This window comes from Thunnus thynnus, chromosome 4 (genome assembly GCF_963924715.1).
Source record: "Thunnus thynnus chromosome 4, fThuThy2.1, whole genome shotgun sequence".
NCBI lineage: Eukaryota > Metazoa > Chordata > Actinopteri > Scombriformes > Scombridae > Thunnus > Thunnus thynnus.
The window spans coordinates 4,368,864-4,393,186 of record NC_089520.1 but is presented as its reverse complement, the minus strand read 5'-3'; the positions used below and the strand labels follow the sequence as shown (position 1 = coordinate 4,393,186).

The 24,323-nt window shown below is 39.5% G+C and overlaps 1 protein-coding gene across 1 annotated transcript in view; it reads left to right on the top strand.

Moving 5' to 3' along the window:
* angpt4 (angiopoietin 4) overlaps positions 1-24,323 on the top strand; it is a 75,661-nt gene that overhangs the window by 45,420 nt on the left and 5,918 nt on the right. Inside the window, exons 2-9 of the mRNA XM_067586249.1 lie at positions 13,499-13,654; positions 13,767-13,888; positions 19,692-19,776; positions 20,195-20,342; positions 20,499-20,611; positions 21,724-21,825; positions 21,921-22,087; positions 23,454-23,587. Coding sequence (XP_067442350.1) covers positions 13,499-13,654; positions 13,767-13,888; positions 19,692-19,776; positions 20,195-20,342; positions 20,499-20,611; positions 21,724-21,825; positions 21,921-22,087; positions 23,454-23,587 — 1,027 coding nt within the window. The remainder of the gene's footprint in view (positions 1-13,498; positions 13,655-13,766; positions 13,889-19,691; positions 19,777-20,194; positions 20,343-20,498; positions 20,612-21,723; positions 21,826-21,920; positions 22,088-23,453; positions 23,588-24,323) is intronic.

The following is a 24,323-nucleotide window of genomic DNA, read 5'->3' as shown; positions in this document are numbered from 1 at the left end:
TCCCTGGTGGGAATAGAAGGCCTATCACCGCAGTGACTTCATCGTTAATAACAGTAATTTTACGTGAATTATGATGTAAAAAGTGAAAATCTGATTTGGCTGAAACAACTTAAACTCCCTCAGACAAGATTGACAAGTTTCTGTATGTGGATTACTTAAATACATAATGATGCGGTCCCGGCATGATTAGTTTGACAAGTTGTAAAATCTAATTGCAGATCAGTTCAAAAATTCAGAAGTGGCTGCAGACAAGCTGAAATGTTGAGCTTGATCGTTCATTCTGGACCTTGGAAACAGCAGTTGACAAAACAACGTCCACTCAAGGTCCACTTACTCACTTGTTCTGGAGGTTTAGACTGTATCACACTAAAAATGACAATATAACCAAAGCTCCAGAACAACCAAGGAAGTGAACCTTAAATGGAGATTCAGAAATCTTGTCTGTAAATTTCTTTCATGTCTTAGTGTGGAAACAGGTGGCACAACTGAAGTGTGATTGGTCGCCTCAGGGGTAACATTTTACTTTAAGTTCCCCTGTTACGCCCCACCCTTGGTGGACTCAATCCTGGATGAGCCCCCATTTGTTACGCCCCACCCTTGGTAGACTCAATCCTGGACGAGCCCCCCTTTTGTTACACCCCACCCTTGGTAGACTCAATCCTGGATGAGCCCCCATTTGTTACGCCCCATCCTTGGTAGACTAAATCCTGGACAAGCCCCCATTTGTTACGTCCCGCCCTTGGTAGATTCAATCCTGGACGAGCCCCCATTTGTTACGCCCCGCCCTTGGTAGACTCAATCCTGGACGAGCCCCCATTTGTTACGCCCCACCCCTGGTCGGCCCTATGGGACGAACAACAATCCCCCATTTGCCCAATTTAAAAGTCCAACACCTTATTAAAAACACCCAAGCCATAGGATTCATTAACAAAAAGATACAAAACAACAAGAACACTAAATAAGTGCAATAAACAATCAAAATACAACAGAAAAACTAAAATAACAAAATCCAAGGCAGAGAGGCAAGACCAGCAGTCCACAATCAAAAAGCCTCTGATTGCCACACATTTAAGCTCTTCCTCCCTGGGCCAGGTGTACCTCATTGTGGACTGATTGTAGATGACCTGGGCTGAGCAACAAACAGGAGAGGAAGGAAACAAAAAACACAGGCAACACATACAGCTGTAACACCCTGTTTTACATTTATAAGCAGTATACAAACATGTAATAAATGATTTATAACACACTATAATGTAGTTGTAAGCAGATTGTTGTATGTTTATTAATGTACAGTATTAGTCGACAAATATAACTTTTCTTATGAAGACATATTTCATATTATTACAACTGTTTTTTTACTATATTGTCATTCATTATCTGTTTCTACAGCAGCAACCAGTTATGTTTGCTGACAGAAGACGTCAGAAATGTTGATCATTACATTAATAATCACTTAATTCTGCTTACAACTGCATTATAGTGTGTTATAAACCATTTATTAACTGTTTATATACTGTGTATAAACGCTATAAATGCTTTAATGCATAAAGTGTTACCTGTTTACTTTTTTCTAGCCTTTTTAGCACTTTTTGACCCAAAAGTTTCACTATGAGACCAGAGGAACTACTAAGAACTGTTTGACCAATCAGCGACGATCAGCCCTGCAAACCTTTAAGGTCCTGAACTATTAGAAAGTACTGCTTCCTCAGAGCAGCAGGGACCTTTTATCAACTGGAACTAGATTTTGTTTAGATTTTGTTTCTGAGTTCCTCAAAAGGTTTTTGGTCTTCTGGGAAAGTTCCTCTGGTGGAAAAGCCCAATATGACAAAATCTATCCGGATACCAAGATGTCACATGACCCGTACCACCACTGGGGGACAAATTAATTCAACACAGAGTGGCTTCACATAAGTTGGCTACTGGTTTCAAGGAGTTTGTTTGTGCTTTGGTCCACAATCATGAGTGTTCATGTTTGGGAAATCATATCTCTAGTGACCACAGATGAGTCAACCATCAACTTAGCTGACCGTAGATTGTCGAGAACATAACAGGGAGGATTTGATTTGATCCTACTTGTCGGATCTCGGTAAAAATTTTTGTAGGAAATGCTTTGTTTGTATTTGGCCCACGTCTGATGAGGAGTGCTCCTGTGGGAACAAGATTCAAAATAACAGGACTAACTTGGGTTCTCCTCACTATTTTCCCACTCCTACCTCTTTCACAAAATGAGCTTTCCCATAAAGAGCATTAAAACCAAAACTGATAAAGTGAGAGTTAAAATTGCATCTGTTTCTTGTTTGATTCTCCTCTCGGGGGCAGCTGTGGCTAAGAGGAAGACTAATTGGAAGATCGGAGGTTTGATCCGCATGTTGAAGTGTCCTCAGGCAAGATACTGAACCCCAAACTGCTCCCAAAGGCTGTGCCATCAGTGTGTTATTTAGCATTAGCATTAGCATTAGAAATTCCTCCTGATGAGCATGTTGGTACCTTGCACAGCAGCCTCCATCATCAGTGTATGAATGTGTGTGAATGAGTGAATGTTTGCATGTAGTGTAAAGAGCTTTGAGTGGTCAGATGACTGGAAAGGCGCTTTATAAATGCAAGCTGGAAATAAACACTGGAACATGTGCTTACTGTTCAAACAGATGCATAAATATCTACTCTAATAAAGATAATAATAAAAGTTTTATTGATTGACCTGAGAGGTATTTAAGGAAAGTATCCAGCATAACTTTACTTTAATTTAGATTAAGGGTTAAACTCATGAAGAAAGGCTTTGAATAAATTGAGTAATATGTTCAAAAAGTTTCAAATTTCATCATCTTGGTCATTACACTCATATCAATAACATTTACACAGTTGTGGGCTGCACACATTCTCGGAGAGAGATTTTTGAAGGCGTGACAGTGTTTGCAGACGGCCAAAATAAACATATTAGGGTTTGTTAAAGAGGGCTAAAATGAACGTCATCCTCTGGAGATTTTTCCATCACACTCGCTGCATGGTACCAAAACAATAAACTGTGAAGTCCACGAAGGATTTAAAAGACACCAGAGTGACCCTGATCCTGACTGACAGAGTACTGCTCTTATACTTCATCTCCTGCCACTTGAGTTCTTTAAATTACACAATCCTATAAAAAAGTATAAAAAGCAGCCTGGGCATAGTCGTGGCGTTGTTCTCAAATATCTCCCCAGAGGAACATGTGTTAAGCATCTCCGCAGTGGTTTGGTGTTTTAGAAAACACCTGTCAGGAGATGTGCTAAAGATGGAGCATATGAGGCGTGGGGAATGAAAACAGCAGGTCAGTTTTACGATGTAAGCTAAAAAAAGGAACGTCCACAAAAAACGCAGACAGGTGAAAAAACACAGGAACACTTACATATGATCAGTATCTGCCCTGTATGATAGACATGGCGTCAGGAATGTTTTATGTGAGATATATAGATTAAAAGGAAATAAAATTAATGTGGTATGAAGTGAGTCTGATGGTTTCCAGGTTTTCACAGTCAGAACAAGAAACAACAAAGCTCAGAATCTTATGAAACTAACATTTCTAGATATTACAAGATAGCGGTAAGGAATTTGATTTGTATCATTTTCTGGTTCTAACATAGATTAAAATATCTCAACAGCCATTGGATGGATTGTCAGATATTTGTGGTAACTAGAAGATAAATCCTACTGATTCATGCCAGGTTCAGACTACGCGACATCAGCTCAGTAACAGCCTGACAGATGTTGAGTGTTGGACTGAAAATGGCATCAAAATCAGGCGTTACAGTTGATCATTTTATCCCATGTAATGCTTCATAGCGGACAACAACTGATGCCGCATCTTAAAAACAAGAACTTCCACGTGTTCTGTGACGTTGACCAATAGGAGCACAGAACGCAGAACAGTAAACTTACCGAAGCGGAAGAGGAACGTTGTTGTTGGTGCTGCTCGAACTGTGAGGTGGAGCTGTGAAACAGAGGAAAGGTTCATGCTTCGGACGCCATTGTTTCTTTATATTCTCGTTCCTGGAAGTCGGTACCTGGCACTTCCTTCCGATGACATCACACAGGTCTTAAAAGACGGCAAGCTATGATTGGTCGGTTACCAAGGCGTCGTCTGTCACGTCTCTTGGCCGAGTCACGTTAAGAATTTATGACTATAATCACCTAATTTGACACAGTGACATCTTATCAGACAAAAATATTGTGTAGTCTGACCTTCGCATTAGCGGATCTTCTGACTTTTCCTCCAGTAGCACCATGTGTTTGACATTTTTGGCTTTTAGTTCAATGTCTCAGCAACTATTTGATGGACAGTCAGAAACCAGATGCATGGAGTGCTGCTTGGGTGTAGAAAGGAATCCCTCTGGTCCTCCTCGGTTTGGGGATCCTAATAGTTTAGAGTTATTGAAAAGATCTGAGGCACTCTAGAGGATAATAAATTTAAAAAGCTATTAATACTTCATGGCTACTTAGTCATAGTTAAAAACATGCATGCCATGACGTATTAAAGGCTTTTTGATATTTATTGCCCTCTTGAGTGCCCCAAATCTTTTCAATAACTCTAAACTATTTGATGGATTTCTATTAAATTTGGTTCAGATATTCACCTTCCCCTGAGGATCAACTGTAATGACTTTCCTGATCGCTCTCTAGCTCCACCATCAGGTCAAGATTTCAAAACTCAGACACCTGCGAAACTAAAGACATTCCCATCAGCCTTTATTACTAACTGTCAAATGTTAGCATGCGAACACGCTAAACTAAGATGGTGAACGTGGTAAACATTATACCTGCTGACATCAGCATGTTGAGCAGGTTAGCATGTTGATGTTAGCGTTTAGCTCAAGTACAACCTCACAGAGATCCTGTAGCTGTTGATTCAAATATGACTCTCTTTTAGTCTTTGAAACGTTAAAAAAATAGTGAAAAAAATCATAATTTCTCACAGCCTAATGTGATGTTTTCAGTTTTTTTTTTATTTGACTAACTTTCCAAAACTGTAAGATATTCAATTCACTGTCATGTATGACAAAGAAAAACAGAAAATCATCACATTTCAGAAGCTGGAACCAAAGAACATTTGCTTGAAAAATGACTGAAATGATTAATTGATTATCGAAATAGTTGCCAATTTTCTATCAGTCAACAAAGCAATTTATCAAATCATTTTTGCAACTCTGTCACAGTAAAAGATTTGTTTTTGTTGCAGGAATAAAATATTAACAGTCATTTTCAAAGAAATGAAATTCTGGACTGTGTGTCTGCCCGACATACGACCTGAAAACAAAACATTTTAGAGAAACGTGGTTTTCACTTGACAGCAATTATATATTCTTACTTCATCACAGTTCTGTTTTCTTTAATTTTGCCTCTAAATCAGTCCTAATCTGAATATAAAATATACTAAAAGTTTCTTCCTTGTCCACATTGTGGCATTTCTTATCCTGATGAACCTGAGCTCTGTAAGGAAGCCCAAACCACACTGACGAAACTCACAGAGCTTAATGAGGAAATGAAATGTTGAAATCTCTCTTCATCAGTCCAGGCGACCTTTAGGGATTCGTGTCTGCGTCAGAAAGGCGGGAAGAAGTTCAACAGGTGTTGCACCTTAGGCCCAGAGGCAGAGAGACAGTTTCACTCACGCTTTAGTGCAGAGACATGCACAGAGCTTCATAACATCACTGAATAGACAGGTTTTAAACAACTTATCAACTAACTGTCAGCGAAGATGGACATCACAGCTGCAGAGCAAACATCTAGAGAAAGATTTAGATGGCTGATTGCCAACATGAATCCTGGAACTGACTCGTTCCTTCTGATAGCAACAGCAAAGATAGCCGACTGAAAGTAATGTTAATGTGATAATGTTACGTTAGCTTGCCTTTTTTATAAATGTGGCCATGCTGCCTGCATGTTTTCACAGTTTATCCAGCTGTTTTGTTGCTGCCTCTTGTCTAAATCTCAGTGGATTGTAGATGAATTTAGTCCATAAATCTGTTTCTTCCAGAAAGGGCTAATGTCAGATAATCAACAAGTCCTCCAAATTAAACAACCAAGTACAGACATCATTTGTCTGTGCTTTCTAAAACCGTTACACATAACTGTTGAACAATAATGAGGTTTTATGATGTGACAATGCTGTGGTTAAAGTCTGGTTAGTTTTAGGCACAAAAACCACGTGGTTAGGTTCAGGGAAAGATCATGGTTTGGGTTACAATGATCACTTTGTTGAGGAACATGTGGTGTGGGTTAAAGTTACTATTCCCTTAAAGTTGAGCCATCTTTATTGTCATGGCAACAATAATAACAATGGTGTTAAGGATAGGGAACAATAGTAGTTACAGTTTTTAAAAAAAACGTCCCGACTTGCGGTTGGAAACAGGAAGTGAACAGTGGTCTCCTGTGGCAAAGTCCGCTGTTGGTTTAATTCCTCCAACCACCAACTTCCTCTGAATGAGGAAATCTGTCCACATACTGTATGTATATATATATCATCTGAACTGCTCCAGGTCATAAATATTACAGCTGCTAGATGGCATCTGTCACTCATGTTGGACATGTTGTGTTTTTTGTGTTTTTCTGTTATTTATATACTATTCTGATGTCAGACGTTCCTTGTAAGTCAAAAGTCAGGGCTTCAACCTGCTCTTAAAGCTTCATTTGCTACATTTTTTTTCTACCTTGCCTACCTCGCTGAGGTTTTTCTGTGTGTTGCTCACGTTGTCCACTCTCGGATTTCTGCTTGAACTTGTACAGATGTATTTGAGAAGCTGAAATTTTAAGTAAAGAACGAGAAAAAGTAGTTTCATGTTTCATGGTTTGCTGACGTTGCTTCTGGAGCCGGAGAAAGCTTCTTGAAGTTGGCCAATCAGAACAGAGGGAGGCCTTAACGAGACAGGAGCTAAAACGGCCTGTTTCAGACAGAGGCTGAACTGAGGGGCTGCATAAAGGACCAGTCTAAGATAAATAAGGAGTTTTTAACTGGAAATCATACAAAGATATTCCAGTAGAGCTCCAGATTGAAAATATAGATCTGGAAATGTGCTTGTCCCCTTTAAGCAGTATCACCAAGTCTTGTATCTCTACTATTATTCTTCTGAATAAAATGTTAAAAAGAAGGTTTATACATGAGGGACACAAAAGATAAAGCGAGAGTGAATGAAAGTTGATGAGGGTATTGAGGAGGAGATAAAGAGAGAGTTCAGGTCAGGCACCGTGCAGAGCGATATTTCCCTACAGTGTGTCAAGTGGAGCGGTGATCTGAAACGGAGCCTGAGGCCGTTGGCTCGTTGTGCTGGTTCATAACACTCTGAGATTCAGCCAAAACATCTGGGCTCTCTGATACTTAGAGAAAATAACAAGCTCTGCAAGTATGCATGTGCATTTTCTTCTTGAATCTTCTGTTCAAATTGACCGAGTCATGATGTTTTTTCCAAGTCAAATTATATCATTGCATAAACTGAAGGCTTCAGTGGAATCAAGAAATGTAATCAAATGAATAGAATTTGTTATGCAACAGAAGCAGGATCTGGTGGTTTACTGTCACTCAGGGACTTCTGGTTCAGTTTTTAAATAATGATGATGATGACTTGTGTGGGGGCACAAACAAACAAACAGACAAACCCACAATAAATGGTTCAGCAATGTGTGCGTGTGTGGTGTGTGTCTCAATGTCGAGGGAATGTTGAATTGCTCAGTATTGAGCTCGAAGGATCATTTAAGTACTTTGCAATTTTAAATCTGTAAACCTATTAGTTAGTTAGTTAAGCTTTATTTATTTAGGGTATTCTTTCACAAGAGAGGATATTAAAAATCACACATTTTATACTGATATATTATATACTTATATACAGAACTGTGCAAAAGTTTTAGGCACCCGAGATGTTTAGATTCTTATCCATTACGCAATACCATCAGGGAGGTGTCTGATCGGTCCCCAATTTATTCATGACATGACAACGACCCCAAGCATACAGCTAAAGTCATAAAGAACAATTGAGTCCTGCAACAGATGGTATGGTTTGGCCCCCACAGAGCCCTGATCTCAACATCATGGAGTCAATCTGGGATTACATGAAGAAGCACCTGAGACGGCCTAAACAATAAATCCACAGGAGATCATTCTTTCTCCAGGATGGTTATAACAACCTTTCTGCAAGTTACCATGAAAAACTGTAAAAGTGTACCGAGGAGAAGCTGCTCCCCGCAAATATTGATTTCATTTAGGTTTTTGCTGTTTACTCAACTTTGTAAGAAGTTAATTGATAAATTAAAACAATTTATAGCAATATTTTTGTAAGCATTCTCACTTTACTTTTAGTGCCTAAAACTTTTGCACAGTACTGTATGTACTGCATTTTTCCCATTCCTTGTTAGTCATTTTATGAAATATGAAAGTGAACTTGCCTTTTCACCTCTTCCAGCACTGATGAATTGATACACTCTGACATGATTTCCAGGTTTCCAGTTGGTCAAGGACGCACACTGATCAAAACGTCCTCATACCTAATTGACAACATAAGTTAGTGCGTCCCAAAAATGACCTGCAAATGTTTCTAGCGACCTCAGTGAGATGAAGACATAACCTGTTTCCAGACCTCTACATCTCGTATTCGCCTGGTGATTCTTGTAGGTCTCATGTTCTGCTTGTTGTTTTCACCACTTAGAGAAACAGTCAGAGGAGGGTTAAGAATGTGGACGTCATTTTTCTACATTGCCAGCCAGCTGTAGCTACATCCACAGCAAAAACAATAGTAACAATAGTAACGTAGCGCTATAGGATGTCCTGTTCTTTACTCCAAATGTCAACTTCTCAAATACATCCATACGTCTTTGAGCCCATTCTGATCCGAAATATGAGAACCCGATCAACACATGGAACAACGTCAGCAACAAAGGCTACAGAATAGACAACCATCGGTGGACATGCGTGAACAATCTGACGTCAGTCCAGTAGAGAAGGGTCCATCTGCAAACCTCACATCTGGGAACCCCAGGCCTGCGAGCCAATGGGAAGACAGTAGGGTCATACGTGAGGTCCATCACTTCCTTTTCTGCCACAAAAGTACATGAGCAAATTTATTTTTTTACAGATAAATTAACTCTTTTTCACTCAGAATGGGAAGGTAACAGAATCTTCAGGTAAATGTTTAGGTTTTACTGGGCAGATATAAACACCAAACACACAACAAGAACAAATATTTAGCTACTTTTTTACATGACAAAAACATTATTATAACTCTGTTGAGCAGAGAAATGTGACTGTTTGCAAATCTAGTAAAATAAAACTTACAAAAAAAAAAGACAGCTTAAGGAAGTGACGCACCTCACATCTGGGGACGCTACTCTCTTCCCATTGGCTCGGAGACCTGAGGTCCCCACATGTGAGATCTGCGGTTGGACCGTCTTGGTTCGGTGGGGAACTGAACGTTAAAAGCAGGCTGAAGCTCTGGCTTTTTAACGAGAAGGCGGAAGTCTTGGAAGTTTGAACGTGTTTAACATCCAACATCATAACAGTAATAACAGAAAATCACAAAAAGCAGCTTATATTCCCGTTAACACTCCACAACTTCACTTTTCCCTGCAGTATCACGGCTCTGTCTCTGGTTTTTAACTTTTTGCCCAAACGACCACTTCTGTCACTTTTATGGTGAGTTCAGCCTCACACACTCACTCAGTGTCCCCTTCAAGTCCAGAGCTGCCAGCTCAGATCCCGACACACTCCAGCGACACACAGTGCACTTGTTACCCCAGATCTCTATCGGTGCTACTTGCCTGTGCGTCAGTCTTGTTATCGGGGCTGTTTGGTCACCCGGTTTCCCCCCCTCCCCTCTCTCTGTGAAGTCACCCAGAGGGCCAGATCACAGCGAAGCCAACATGTGGTTTGAGTTAGCATCTCAGAAACAAGCCCTCCATACGTGGGGTTGACCGCGTTCTCCCAGAGCTCGCTGGTCAAGCTCGGCTTGTATAGTTTATAATTGTGAGTGTGTGTGCGTACGGCTAATTGTGTTTGTGTATGAGTGAATGCCAGTTTCTGTGTGTGTCTGGTTTGTATGAAGAGGTTTCATGTAGTGTGTGTGTGTGTGTGTGTGTGTGTGTGTGTGTGTGTGTGTGTGTGTGTGTGTGTGCGTGCATGTGCGTGCGTGCATGTGGGTGTGTGTAGTTGTAATTCTACAGCAGGAAGTAAGGGTCAATTAAAAAGTCAGCACATTGTGTCTCCGGAGACTCAACAAAAAATAACAAAAAAAGTCCAAAAAAAGAACCTGCTGAACTTTGATTTTCTTGTTTCAATTAATCTCAATTCTCTTTTCTCTTATTTTCTCCTTTACCTCCCACTTTCTCTCTCTCTCTCTCACACACACACACATAAAATATATTTGTTCATACTGTCAGTCCAACAGCTATTTTATGTTTCTATTTCTGTCTCTACTGGTTTGACTGTGCGTCAGCCAGGTGGAGTTTCTGGCTTTCATCAGAGTTTATCTGTGCAGCATCACAGGAAGCTGAGCAGGAGGGAGAAACAAATCAGCTCGTTCCAGCTATTTTCTCTCTGTTTGATTATTTGATTAACTTCTCGCTGCGTCACAACATCTGTTTTGTTTTGTTTTTTTCTTCGCTCTTTGTTCCAGGTTAGCCCATTTTACTTACTCACACTCCAAAAAGCCACTTGGATCTGATGCCACTGATTTGTATCTCGCCTCTCGTAAAATCATTTTCTGATTGAACAGAGCGATGCTTGTTTAATCTGAATCTGAATTGAAGCAGACTAAACATAATAACACTTGAATAAGCTTAATTGGGTAGTGAAAATGAGTAATAGTGCTGTCAGCATGCATGAAGAATGATGAATATGATAAAGTCAGTCAATGTGGATAACATCAGTGGTTGAAAGAAATAAAACCATAAAAACATAACACTGGTGAAAGTGGAAGATAATGAAAAATGAATCAGCAGTCATAACAAATACCTTTCAGCCAAACAGTCTTTAGCATCAGGCTGCAGGCCGGCTTTCAGGAGCGTTCTCCGACATTTTGCGTTTCACCACCTCCTGTATGTTTGTCAGTTTGTTTCCTAGCTTGCAGGATGAACAGTGAACGCCAAGAATTAGTCAACAGATTTCATTGATATTTGGTGAAAAGTTAAGCTGAGGAATGAGTGATTCATTCTGATGCAGATCCAGGAAGGTTTTCCTGAGAGAGAAAGGATTTGTATACTTTATCAAAGAAGCAGAAAACCTTCATCGAGTGTCAAACCTAGACTCAAGTTCAAGTTTATTTGTGAAACACAATATCATACAAAAACAATTCAAAGTGCTTTACAGAGTGATAGAACAGTGGAAAATAAATAAATAAAGACATCATACATACATAAACACCCATACATACAGGATCAAAACTAATTAAAAACCATTTTAGATCCAAATGTATTCAGCTTATTTAAAAAAAAAAAAAAAGAAAGTGAGTGGAGGGAGACTTTAATGAGGAAGAAGGACATCAGACACACATATTGTTCAAAGCTGAGTATTTTTATATGTCTTAATGCATGTCTGGAGGGGGTAAAGGTCTTTTTTACACTGTACACATAATCACAAACCCTAACCCTATCCTAACCCTACCCTAACCCTAACCCCTAACCCTACCCTAACCCTAACCCTAACCCCTAACCCTAACCCTAACCCTAACCCCTAACCCTAACCCTACCCTAACCCTAACCCTACCCTAACCCTAACCCCTAACCCTACCCTAACCCTAACCCTAACCCTAACCCTACCCTAACCCTAACCCCTAACCCTATCTTAACCCTAACCCCTAACCCTAACCCCTAACCCTACCCTAACCCTAACCCTACCCTAACCCTAACCCTAACCCTAACCCTAACCCCTAACCCTACCCTAACCCTAACCCTACCCTAACCCTAACCCCTAACCCTAACCCCTAACCCCTAACCCTACCCTAACCCTAACCCTAACCCTAACCCTAACCCTAACCCCTAACCCTAACCCCTAACCCTAACCCTACCCTAACCCTAACCCTAACCCCTAACCCCTAACCCCTAACCCCTAACCCTACCCTAACCCTAACCCTAACCCTACCCTAACCCTAACCCTAACCCTAACCCTAACCCCTAACCCTACCCTAACCCCTAACCCCTAACCCCTAACCCTAACCCTAACCCTACCCTAACCCTAACCCTAACCCTAACCCTAACCCCTAACCCTACCCTAACCCTAACCCCTAACCCTACCCTAACCCTAACCCCTAACCCCTAACCCCTAACCCTACCCTAACCCTAACCCTAACCTAACCCTAACCCTAACCCTAACCCTTACCCTAACCCTTAACCCTAACCCACCCATATGATGTTAATACAGGTGATTTTTTTCCACTATAGACATATTGTGTTTGTGCTTATTTCTGTCTGCTTGGATTTGAAAATTCAGTTTAGCTGAATATATCAGCTGCCATGTCGTCATCTCACACAGAGCTGCTGGTAGCGAGAGTCTGACAGCAGCGGCTCGTGGCTGGTTAGTTCTGACTACCAGCACTGTACTGCTGTTCATGCTACACTGAGCGGTGTCCCCTAAACACCGCGTCACACTCTGCATGGTCACGAGGCCACGTTGCGTTTTTTAGATATGCAGGGATGGAGGAGCTAGCAAAATTTGAGTGTGTAGTTACATAGTTTATATATTCTCATCTTCAGACTGTGCTACCTGCCTGCTGCCACTTAATAAATGTATGTAAACACAGAGTGAACAAACTATAATGAGGACACAGTGATGTTTTTGGCATCTTTACGCTGATCACCTGATAGATAAAGCTACAGATTATCCGAGAAATGTGTATTTAAAGTGAAAATGATAACTAGATGAGAACGAAACACCTGCAGACTGACTTTAAAGCACAACATTTTAGATACACAACCTAAATCTGATCTTCGTCAGGTTTAAAGATGTTTTAAAATGTCCTGATTAAGAGCACAAATAAAGTTTTGTGATGAAATCCATTTGAGAAAAGTGATTCAAATGTGATCTGTCATTGTGGCCTGAACTTCCCTCCCGGTGACCCATCAAACAGCCTCACTGGTCGTCCCACTGGGGCCAATCTGTTTGTTGGTCCAGTGGTATATTTATCAACTGCCTGTGCTTCTCAGTGGCAGTGATATCCTGGGGACGTGGAGTCTGAGGGACGGATGGATGGCTGGATGGATGGATTATTTATTTGTCAGGGGTTGAAGGTCACGGCATGGCAGTGCGAGCTGGCATCGGCCGATATTCCCAGAGATGGAGAGACCTGCGTCTTTATATACCAGACATCCTGACATGTTTGATTTGGGGAACTTGATGCACTGAGTGGGTGGTTTCAGAGCTCAGAATTAGACTGGAAAGACTCGAAACACATGTGACAGTTATTTTATTAATGAAGGAATAAATCACTGTATCTGTCTTCTCCTATCTTATCACATCATATACTTTCTACTGTTTGTATCTTTTCTGCAGTTGGAGAGCTTCATTCAGAGGAGCATAAAGTCGGACACCGCGAACATACCGTCACACTTTGTTCACAACCAGACGGCCACCATGCTGGAGATCGGAACGAACCTCCTCACGCACACAGCGGAGCAGACACGTAAAATCAACGTGGTCGAAGCGAAGGTGACGAGTGTTTTACAGTGCATGAAACTGATGTGTGGACGGATTCAGTCTCATTTGCTGATTTTGTCACTTGAAGCTCATTTTGTGGGTTTAATGCGATTCATTCCACCAGGTGTTGAACCACACGTCTCGGATTGAGATTCAGCTTCTAGAGAATTCTCTGTCCACCAACAAGCTGGAGAAAGAGCTGTTACTGCAGACGACCGAGATCAGCCGGCTACGAGACAAGAACAGGTAGAAAAATAATTGTTGGAATATGCAAGGCTACACTTATTTGATTTGGGACTCTCAATGATGCTCAAAGAGCCAATTTAAGGCCCCTTTACACTGTGTGATTCTGGGCTGTGAAAGAAAAGTGGTGAAACCTTTGGTCGTCAATCCAAAACACTGCTCCTGGATCTCACTGTGAGACTTGTGTCGACAGATTTGAGTCTTTGGAGACCAAAAACGGCCTGAGTCAGAAATTTAAGACCAAATTCTCACAGATTGACTGCTAATACGACTCATGACAAGCAAACCAATCAGAATACGACATGAAATCTCACAGAATAGACAGGCTGTACGTGAAGTTATTTAAATAAAGTTATGGGGAAAAAACACACCTATTCTCTTTAATACATCCACAAAAATTAAAACGATGGAGGTGAAACAAAAAAGGAGTTAATGTGACTTTTGCTGCATTTTCAAAACATCAGAGCTGCAGACGGATGTTGTGCGGTCTGACAGATTGTGACAAAGATCTTAGTAGAGCCGTGTGGCACAATGTGAGTAAACTTACACGATCGCTGATGTCACACTGTCTAAAAGGCATCTTGATAAAACACATTCATCAAGTGAAGAGTAGGAGTAACCTTTAAGAAATGTTGTAAACAGGAAATGGAGGGTGATCTAGCGTGTTAAAATCTGATGATCTGTTGACTCATCCTGCCACTTTGAGACTTTATCGCTCTGTAATAACATCACCTGATTTCCTCCTTTGCCCCTGTAATAATTACTGCAGCTACAGTCTGAATTATTTACTTGTGTCTATATCATCGATCCAGCGACATGTTATTCTGCAAAAGCAAATGACTTTAATTTGTTTCTAATTTTTTATGCCTTTGTGTGAAATCTTCACTTTCTCCAGTAGCAATTAACACCTGTAATTAACAATTTAATATACATGAATATATACATATGGATGGAATATGATCATGATCATAATAATATCAGAGAAAACAAATAATAAGGAGAGTTTAGTGCCACATTTACAAGTGCAAAAACAAATCTAAGCTTTATTTTTGTTGTTTGCATTCATGAGGATTTTCCATCAAATGTGCATTTTGCAGTAAATAATGAGATAAAATGACTCTAATCTGAACTGATTGAATATTGCTTCAGATAACATATTGTTCATCAATACATTGTATGATCTGTCCTCTCCTCTGTCTCTCTATTGCAGCCATGTAAGACAAGGCGTCTTAAATTTAAGAGCATTTTTAAGTCCAAAGAAATTCGAGAAATCGTTAAATTTGCAGGTAAAAGTGAAAAATTTAACGTAAATCCAAAATTTCACTTTGAGCAGTTTGATAAATTTGGTTCCCTGTTTTTAAATCAAACTTGTGTGAAGTTGATCTTGGAAACAACTCAAGTGTCTTGACTGCAGCTCTGTTTATTATGTTTATAGTCAACCTCATTAACAGTAACATTTCTGTGATTTTCCATAAAAACACGTTTTGTTATAATCCCCTGACCCAAATATCAGTCGACCCTGAGCGGAGGCTTATCAGTGATTTCACAACTTGACAGTGAGAGTATTTGAAATACAAGCAAGTCATTACAGAAGATGGAAATACGTCCACAGCTGTTGCTGCGAGACCGACTAATATTTGGAATCACAATATTTTTACTATTCTTCATTGTGAGGTGAACTTGGACGGTGCAGTGTGTGCTGAAACATGCAGAGTAATTATCAAGCGTGTTCTCTGTTTACAGTAACAGATATAATACAAACAGAGACGCTGAAACTGAGTGTAAGCGTGTGTGTGTGTGTGTGTGTGTGTTTTTTTTCCACTTGTCAAACAGCCACATGCTTTGGTGACATTGGACACTTGAGATAATCTAAAGGGTTTTGAAAGGTCATTTAATTTTAATTTTTTATTGAACTCGAGACTTAAAATTCTGGATATCTTGGTGCTGCTGTGTAGAACGTTGGCTCTGATTATTTTCTGAACACACCAGAGTGAATTAATTCATTGGAACAAGTTGGATTTACTGTCTCTGGATGAAGATCAAGCCGATGTGCCGATGATCCACTACGTGATACAGTTTCTGTTAGAAATGTTGCATCAACACACCAAAATAAAAGCATCAAAATAAATAAATATGTCTGTAGAATCCAAAAGACTACTTAGCTTGATATGAATAGTTTCAACATTGCCAGTTTTGTTATGAAACATGTATGAACAGATGAGTTTCTCACCAGCAGTCGTCTGTCCAGATAAACAAAGACAAAGGTTACCAGTTTGCAGCTCCACTGCTGAGTTTCTGTGTCTCGTTTACACAACTGTGTGCAGAACTCAGAGTCTAAAATACATTTATGGCCTCACAAAACTACTAAAACATCATTAAATGACTGGAAATCGTGTTCCATTAAGTCAGGTGATGTCTAAAAAACTGGATTTCATGACCCTCAAAATTCTTCATTTCTTGGTTTACTGGTTTTTACAGTGCAGCTTTATAGTGTCGTAACTTTCATTAATTGCATTTAAACAGAAATAGGCTGTTTGGAAAAAAAAACTTTGACGGCTTAGTTTTTCAAATTCTGGTTTATTGTTCTTTTAACGTATTATTTCTTTTAATTTGCTTACAGCAGTTTGTGAAAATGATCTTACAAATGCAGAAACATGACAGTAAATAAACAAACAAAAGAAAGAAACATTGTGGTTGTGAGGTAAGGCAGTAATAATCAGGTTGGCTGAGTCAGTAACATCTTTTAAATCTCATCTTAAAAAATACTTTTATCTTGTATCCATGTTTTTATTGTTTTTTAATTTAATTTAATTTTATCCTACTTTATGTACTTGAATTTATTTGATCAGTTTTATCACTAAATCTAATGCTGTTGTAATTTCTTGAAAAAAGTTGTAAGTTTTTTAGTAAATTTACAATGTACATTATAGTACAAAGTCCTGAGGTTGTGATTTGTAGCACAACAATCTAGTGAAGCTATAAACAGCTATAAAAAGCTCAATGGCGTCCGTCTTACACAGAACTACTCTCTGGAGATTGAAAATTTGATCGCTGTCATTTGTCTTTTGAGTCATTTCTAAACAAACTAACGTGTCCAAACTCTTCATAATGAAGGAACATGTCACTCAGTGCAGCGATGTGACTCAGTGATGTGTTTTTAATAGTTTCTGGACAACAACAAAGGTCAACGGCACAGAGGAAGATATATCAAGCTTTGGATACACACACAATACTTGATAGTAGATCAGTTCATTGTTGGTTTGACTCCAAACATGAGATTTGTTGGAAAAATATAGAAAATCACCAGACTTATGCTTTAAAATATATGTTTTTAAAATCCCAATAACATGAAGAACACACACATTTCCAGCTGTAATTAGAGTGCAAACAGTAAAATGTACACACATACATATACACACTGTCTGCATGTGGTCGGGGACATGTGCAAACTCTTATATCTACACACACACACACACACACGCGGTACAAACCGCAGCACCACAACAATCAGTGACTCCTCATCCGTCTACATCACATTAAATTAGGTTCCCTCGTTCACGTGCAGGTCAGCATATTGAAGTGATCAAAACCAGGAGCTGATAATGTGTTTCAGCTTTTAATTTGACCAAAGTCTCACCTACTAATGTAAAATAATATCACCCGCAAGTGTAAAAGAGCTACACGATACAGCAGCATATATGAGAATGATGGAGGGTCGTGTCTGACTCTTGTCAGCTACACTTCAGCTGAAACTGGACTGCAGGTTAAAAAAAGCTACAGATATTATATTAAGAGATATTATATTACATCTCTGGGTCTTAACGTGCTGTAAGAGAGTCTTATACCATCTAAACTCAGACTAAGACTGATCAGAAATCTTTGGTCTGGTATTTATGAAGTAAATATTTTATTGTACAGTATAATAACTGATAAAGGTTAATAAATATTTAGATGTAGGAAAAATCAATTTCAGTTTTTATTTTTAAAAAAGAGAATATATATTTATATGTGTGAACAGTTCCATTTTCACAACATTTTTCTCTTCACTTTCTGTAACAGGAAACATTTTCTCATCTGAGCTTGTTGCATCGAGACCTTTACATCTAGAATTAGTGTAATTTTGCTGCAGGAAACGACAATTTTTTGGATGCATGAGGACATAAAATATGTGTGAAAAACAAGTGTCGTCTTGATTATATAACAAAGGTTTTGCTGTTTTTTAAATATATAACAGCTTTAAACATCTACTCAGGTTTTAAATTATGCTGGAAAAATATATCAAAATGTCAGATTTCCACGTGGTCCACAACAAAAAAGTAGAGCCGCAATGATTCATCTATTAGTTTATCGACAGAAAAATCAAACATTTTAATAATCGATTAGTCATTTTAGTCATTCGTTAAGCATAAATTCCAGAAAGATTTGCTGATTGCTGGTTTGCTTCGTCTTCTGGAGGCTGTCGAGCTCTGACTGGATGACTGGTGAGGATTCCTTGTACAGTGTATATAAGCTGTAACACATTCTGTAAATCAGACTGATGAAGCTGCCAGAAGACGTCTGTGAGATAAAGATTCTTCCAGAATTCAGCTTAATGTTGCAGAGTTGTTTTTTCACACGTGTTCCTTTGTTACTTGAGCAGCTCGTTGGTTGGAGAAGTAACGACAGCAAACTCCTCCCGTTTATCACCATGAACTGAACATATAATAACGTCAGCATGATGTAACCAGTGTGATGTCTATATATCTAGCTTTTTGACATGTCGGCCATTTACTTGATGAAAAGGGTTAGAGACTGTGACTTATTCTGGCAAACAGAGGTTAAGACACATTTTCCCACCTGACTCATGCAGACCCCCCACCGCACACTGTCCGCTGCTGCACTCAGCCAGAAAAGTGAGTGTGAACTGGACATTCAGCCACTTTCAGTGTCCTATATTTTCCTCTGAAGCCGCTGCCACTCCTTCATCGGGTTTCATTAATTTGGCTCCTACGTTGTTGATCTAACTGTGGACTGGAGTCTATTTTCAGCAGCTGTGCTGCTGGTTCAGCTGCACAGATAACGTTAGACTGCAGTCTGCTCTGGCAGAAAGAATAATGGTCGGGTTATTAATCTATATTTCACTGTTTTACGGCTTCTCTAACGAGAGGGAGTAACTCAGGAGTTCAACCTCTGGTCCATTACACACAGATTTGTTGTACAAATAATTTAGATTTGTGTCCTCCCTCTGGCAATGCACACAGTCTTCATGTTAAACAAGATGACACATTCCAGGAGTTGTTTACTTTTTGGTTCACCCACTTTCCTTCAACCTGCCTCCTCTTCCTCTTCGTAATTTAGTGATTTCCTGCATAACACAGAATGCCTTCAGCCAGATGCTAACAAGCCGTTGTTTGAGCTGCATGTATGCAGGTGGAGAAGCAACGTAAAGTAAAGTAGAAATAAAGTTTAACAAGGTGAGAAAATGTCAGCGTGGACAGAGAGACTGATGTTTAAATGATCACAGCTTTGCATTTTGATTTCTGGGACTGCAGAAGTCGATGTTCCTGCTGTTTCTATCATGAACTGATTAATTACTGCTGATATTGTAGATCAGTAAGACATCAAATTCCACTGTAGCTCATCTGGAAATATCTCTCTGTCATATCATGTTATTTACATTAAGCAGCTACCTATAAGAAGAAGAAGAAGAAGAAGAAGAAGAAGAGTGCACTCTGGGCAGTTTCACACACAAAGTCTGAATGTGTCTGAATCTGCTGTGGATCAAGTGTTTAATGTTCTGTCCTTTTTCTCTTTGTGTGTCTTTCAGTCGTTTGGAGAGTAAAGTTAAGATGTTGGAGTCTCAGCAGAGAGGAGAGATGGAGGACATGAAGGAGGAGAAAAATAGACTGCAGGTACAATTAATAAAACACGTCGTCAAGCCCAGCAGGTGTCTGTGTGTCCACTCATTTTATTATGTCAGGACGTTTTTATGACAATTTAATCAGCATGTATTTTACATTTATGAGAGTCACTGACCTCATAAATGTTTCTACAAATCAAAGTGTGCAGAGAGACTATTTTAGAGCGCTGAGAGTGAACCAAAACAGTAAAGTTGCAGCTGGACAGATTAACAATGAGCTAAAACTTGCTATAAAGCTCTCTAAGGTCTCTGATAATTCTCTGTAGGTTCATCACTACGAGCCTCAACCGACACATTAAACACTGACAGCTCATATATTATTATTACAAAATATTGATTATAGCTGCTTTAACAAAACAGAGGTAGATTGTTGTTAAAAAGTGAGTAAGCAGTAAATCTTTCCCTCCCAGTCCGTCATCAGGACTCAGATGGCGGCCATCGAGTCTTTAGAGAAGCAGCTGAGAGTCGCCAGCAGCAACAACACGGCTCTGCAGAGGCAGCAGGCTCAGCTGATGGAGTCTGTCCACACACTCATCACCATGGTGTCCAGCACTACAGGTACACACACCTACATACTGTACAACCGCATGTATCCACAGCCTACATGAAAATAAGACTTAAATGCGTTCTGTGTGTGTGTGTGTGTGTGTGTGTGTGTGTGTGTGTGTGTGTGTGTGTGTGTGTGTGTGTGTGTGTGTGTGTGTGTGTGTGCAGGCTCACCCCCCAGGAACCAGATGTGGAGAGACTGTGCAGATGCTTACAAGGCCGGTCACTCTGTCAGTGGTCTGTATCACATCTACATCGGCAACAAGACTGAACCTGTGCAGGTAAATCTGACCTGCAGCCATGTTTTTACACATGAAGTCAAACTTTTAACTTTTTGCATTTTGTTTGTGGCACATTTAACGAGCCAGCGTTAAGCGACCTAAGCGAACGGTTTGGAACATATTCTTACAAGCAATCTTAGAAGGTATGACGGTGCTCGAGACCTTTTTGGGCTTTAAAAACACAGTTAGCCAGTGCAATGACGCTAATACTGGTGTAATATGTTCCCTTTTCCTAGTTTTGGTTAAAATTCTTGCTGCTGAATTTTGAATGAATGCAAAACACTACATTATCCAAACAAACACACATTCAACACTAAATCATAACCTGATAACTGTAATTATTGTACGAAACAAAGCTTGTCTTTATATCATTTTCATTTACTGATTTATAGAAGAGACACATTATGTGTTTTTAACGTTGGAGAATCTGTCGACCCGATAAAGACTGAACTGAATCGCCTAAAAAGTAAGAAATTAGTCTCTCAAGAACTGAGATATACTGACAAAAAAATAAATACATCACTATATTTTTGACACAAATTGCTCCACAAAAAGTGTTTTGTTTGGTGCCAGTTTCATAAGAAAACAAAAAGCTAATTCAGTTTTTACATTCTACATTCAGCAGAGTCACAACACTGTGAAACTGAGGAGAAATGATTTGAATCAGTGTACAGTAAAGGCATCCAGTTTTTCAAGTGACCCCTGTCCTAAAATGATGAGAACAAATTAAACTCAATTATTGTACATTTTAAAATGTATTTGGTAGGTGGAGTCCACAGTGGCTCAGTGTGTTAAAGACACTGATGTGTTTGAGCTTTTCAGTTCAAAAACTATTTATAAAACGTCTGAAAATACCAAACAGAAAAGTCAGAACAAGCTGCAGTTTATTCTTACATTTATTTGTCTTTATAATTAACATAAATCATTTCAGTCACCTTATGAAATTACTTAGATAATTAAGGATTATTACAAGAAGCGGATTTATTTCCCAATTAATATTGTGCCTGTTGGTTTGAATCAGTTTTAAGTTGATTTAAGGCTGATTTGGATACAGGAGGCTGCTGTTTGTAAAAATGACAGACTTTTCTTTCTTTTCTTTTCTTCTCCTGAAGGTGTACTGTGACATGGAGACGAGTGGCGGAGGCTGGACGGTCTTCCAGAGGCGGTTTAACGGCAGCGTGGACTTCCAGAGGAGCTGGAGGGAGTACAAAATGGTCAGTGCGTCCGATGAGAGCCGTCGATCGAAATAAAGGTTAGAAAAAGAATAATATCAAACTATAACAATACCTCTCCTCCTCCCCTCCTGTAGGGTTTCGGGGACGTGTTCGGGGAGCACTGGTTGGGGAATGAAGTTTTGTATCTGCTGACCAGTCAGGGCCAGTACTCTCTGAGAGTGGAGCTGAGGGACTGGGAGGGAAACCCCGCCCACTCCCATTACGACAGATTTACACTGGCCAATGAGAAACAGCAGTACAGGTAACTGTTATATACACATACAGCAACATACTGTACATAATGTATGTAATATATATACTAGGGGTGTGCCCGAATACAAATACATTATTCGGCAAAGCACAGATAATGGGTTTCTTATGAATATTTTTTTCATACAAATATTTTAAAACATATTTGTTAGGTAGAGGTCTGTCTGCAATGAGGCGATGAGTAAAGTTTTAGTTCAGTAGTCAGCGCAGTCGTCTATGATCTGGGAGACTCCAGTTCAAGACCCAGTGTGGGGACCTCCTTCATAAGGTAGTTTATTCATGAACACTTATTGTAACACTTTCATTTTCTAAAATTAAAAGTGTAATAAAAACAAAAACAGGATTTTTAAGCCTCTTTCCACTTTTATTCGAATACTAATACAAATAATTTTGCTGCCTCAACAAATACAGATACAAATACAAATACTGGGATCTCTGCACATCCCTATCATATACACACACAGGTAGTGCAATGTTAAATCAGTGCAGGACGCCTTCAAGATAAGGGAAAGGTTGTTGTCTCTATCTCTCTCTGAACTTAAACCTGTTGCCTAAACCAACCTTCAGGCAATGATGTAGCACTGCTGGTCTTCTTCTGGATGTGAGTCTGAAATGGCCCACATGTAAAGCAGCAAATATCCCAAAATCAAATGTGAGCCTTTTTTTGGTAAAGATGCGGTGCTCTCAGGTATGTGTATTCTGGATGTGGGCCAGTTCTGGTTTATCTAGTTTGTTCTTGGTTGACGTGCGGCTTGCTTGTGGCCCAGATCTGGGAAACAGGAGCAGATCGCCCATCACTCCACGCGATATGAGGGCCGGATCTGGTCCACAGTAAATTTGCTATCTGGGAAACTACACGCAGGACTCAGGATGTGTTCAGTGTCACACTCCTTCACTTTGTATGCAACCACCTCCTCCTCCTCCCCCTCAAACGAAGTACAAAACTGTTGTACTTCCTCAAAAAAAAAAAGTTGCTTGTGATTATAATTCAGGCAGCAATTATGTTTCGTGCTTTGGGAAATGAATAAGAATTATATAAAAGTACATTCTATGAAATATGTTTGTCTACTCCATTTATATGCATGTAGGGAGAAAAATATTAGGAGCACTTTTCAATATAACACCCTCCAGTACAGCATCACCTCCTCAATAATAAACATAAAGGAGAATTTATGGCAGAGCTGTATTGGATTGAATTAGATCACACAGCTGTTCCTAATAAAGTGGCTGGTGAGTGTCTGTGCATACACTTACACATAATGATACACTTTCAACACACATGTACATAAACTGCACATGTATAACTTCTCACCCGCAGTACAGTACAGTTTATTATCCAGCTGTTTCCTCTATCTCAGGTTGTATCTGAGAGGTTACAGCGGGACAGCGGGGAGGCAGAGCAGCCTGGCCACCCACGGGACCGGCTTCAGCACCCGAGACCAGGACAACGACAACTGTGATCACTGCAAATGTGCCCTGATGCTCACCGGAGGTAACGTCTCTCCTTTACAGCGTCTTCATGTCAAATACATCTTAAATGTACAATAGGTGGAAGTGTACTGTTCCCAGAAAAGACACATCAATTTTGTCTCTGACATTATTCTGTATTTTATTTTTACTACTGACTTTTAGTGTGAAATCTTCTGTATCTTGTTGCATTGATGCTTGAATTTCCCCCTGAGATCAATATAGTATCAATATATCTAAGATAAACCAGTGTTCTAATTCACAGAATGGTAAGAAACATTTTTCCATTAAAATATTATTTCACAGGCTGGATCCACAAAAATGATAACAATGTTTCCTTGGAGGAAAATTCACAGTTTAACCATTGTGTCTATGACGAAATCTGTCAGGAAATAGTGAAAAATGTCTGTTACAATTTCTTAGACCTCATGGTGACGTCTTCAAATGTCTTGTTTTATCTGATCAACAGCCTAAAATCAAACAATATTCAGTTTACTGTCATGTATGACACAGAAAAGCTTCAAATCCTCACATTCGAGAAGCTGCAGCTGGCAGTTTTTTTTGTGTTTCTGCTTAAAAGATTAGTGAAAGAATTGATCAAAATAGTTTCTTGTTGTCACAGCTCTAAATGAGAGTTTATTAAATACTCATTAAACAATATTTCTCTGTCATAAATCTCACAAAATCAGCAAATACGTCATGCGGAATCATAATTCTAAAAAATTTTTATGTGGTATTTTCCCGAAGAGCCAAAACAAACA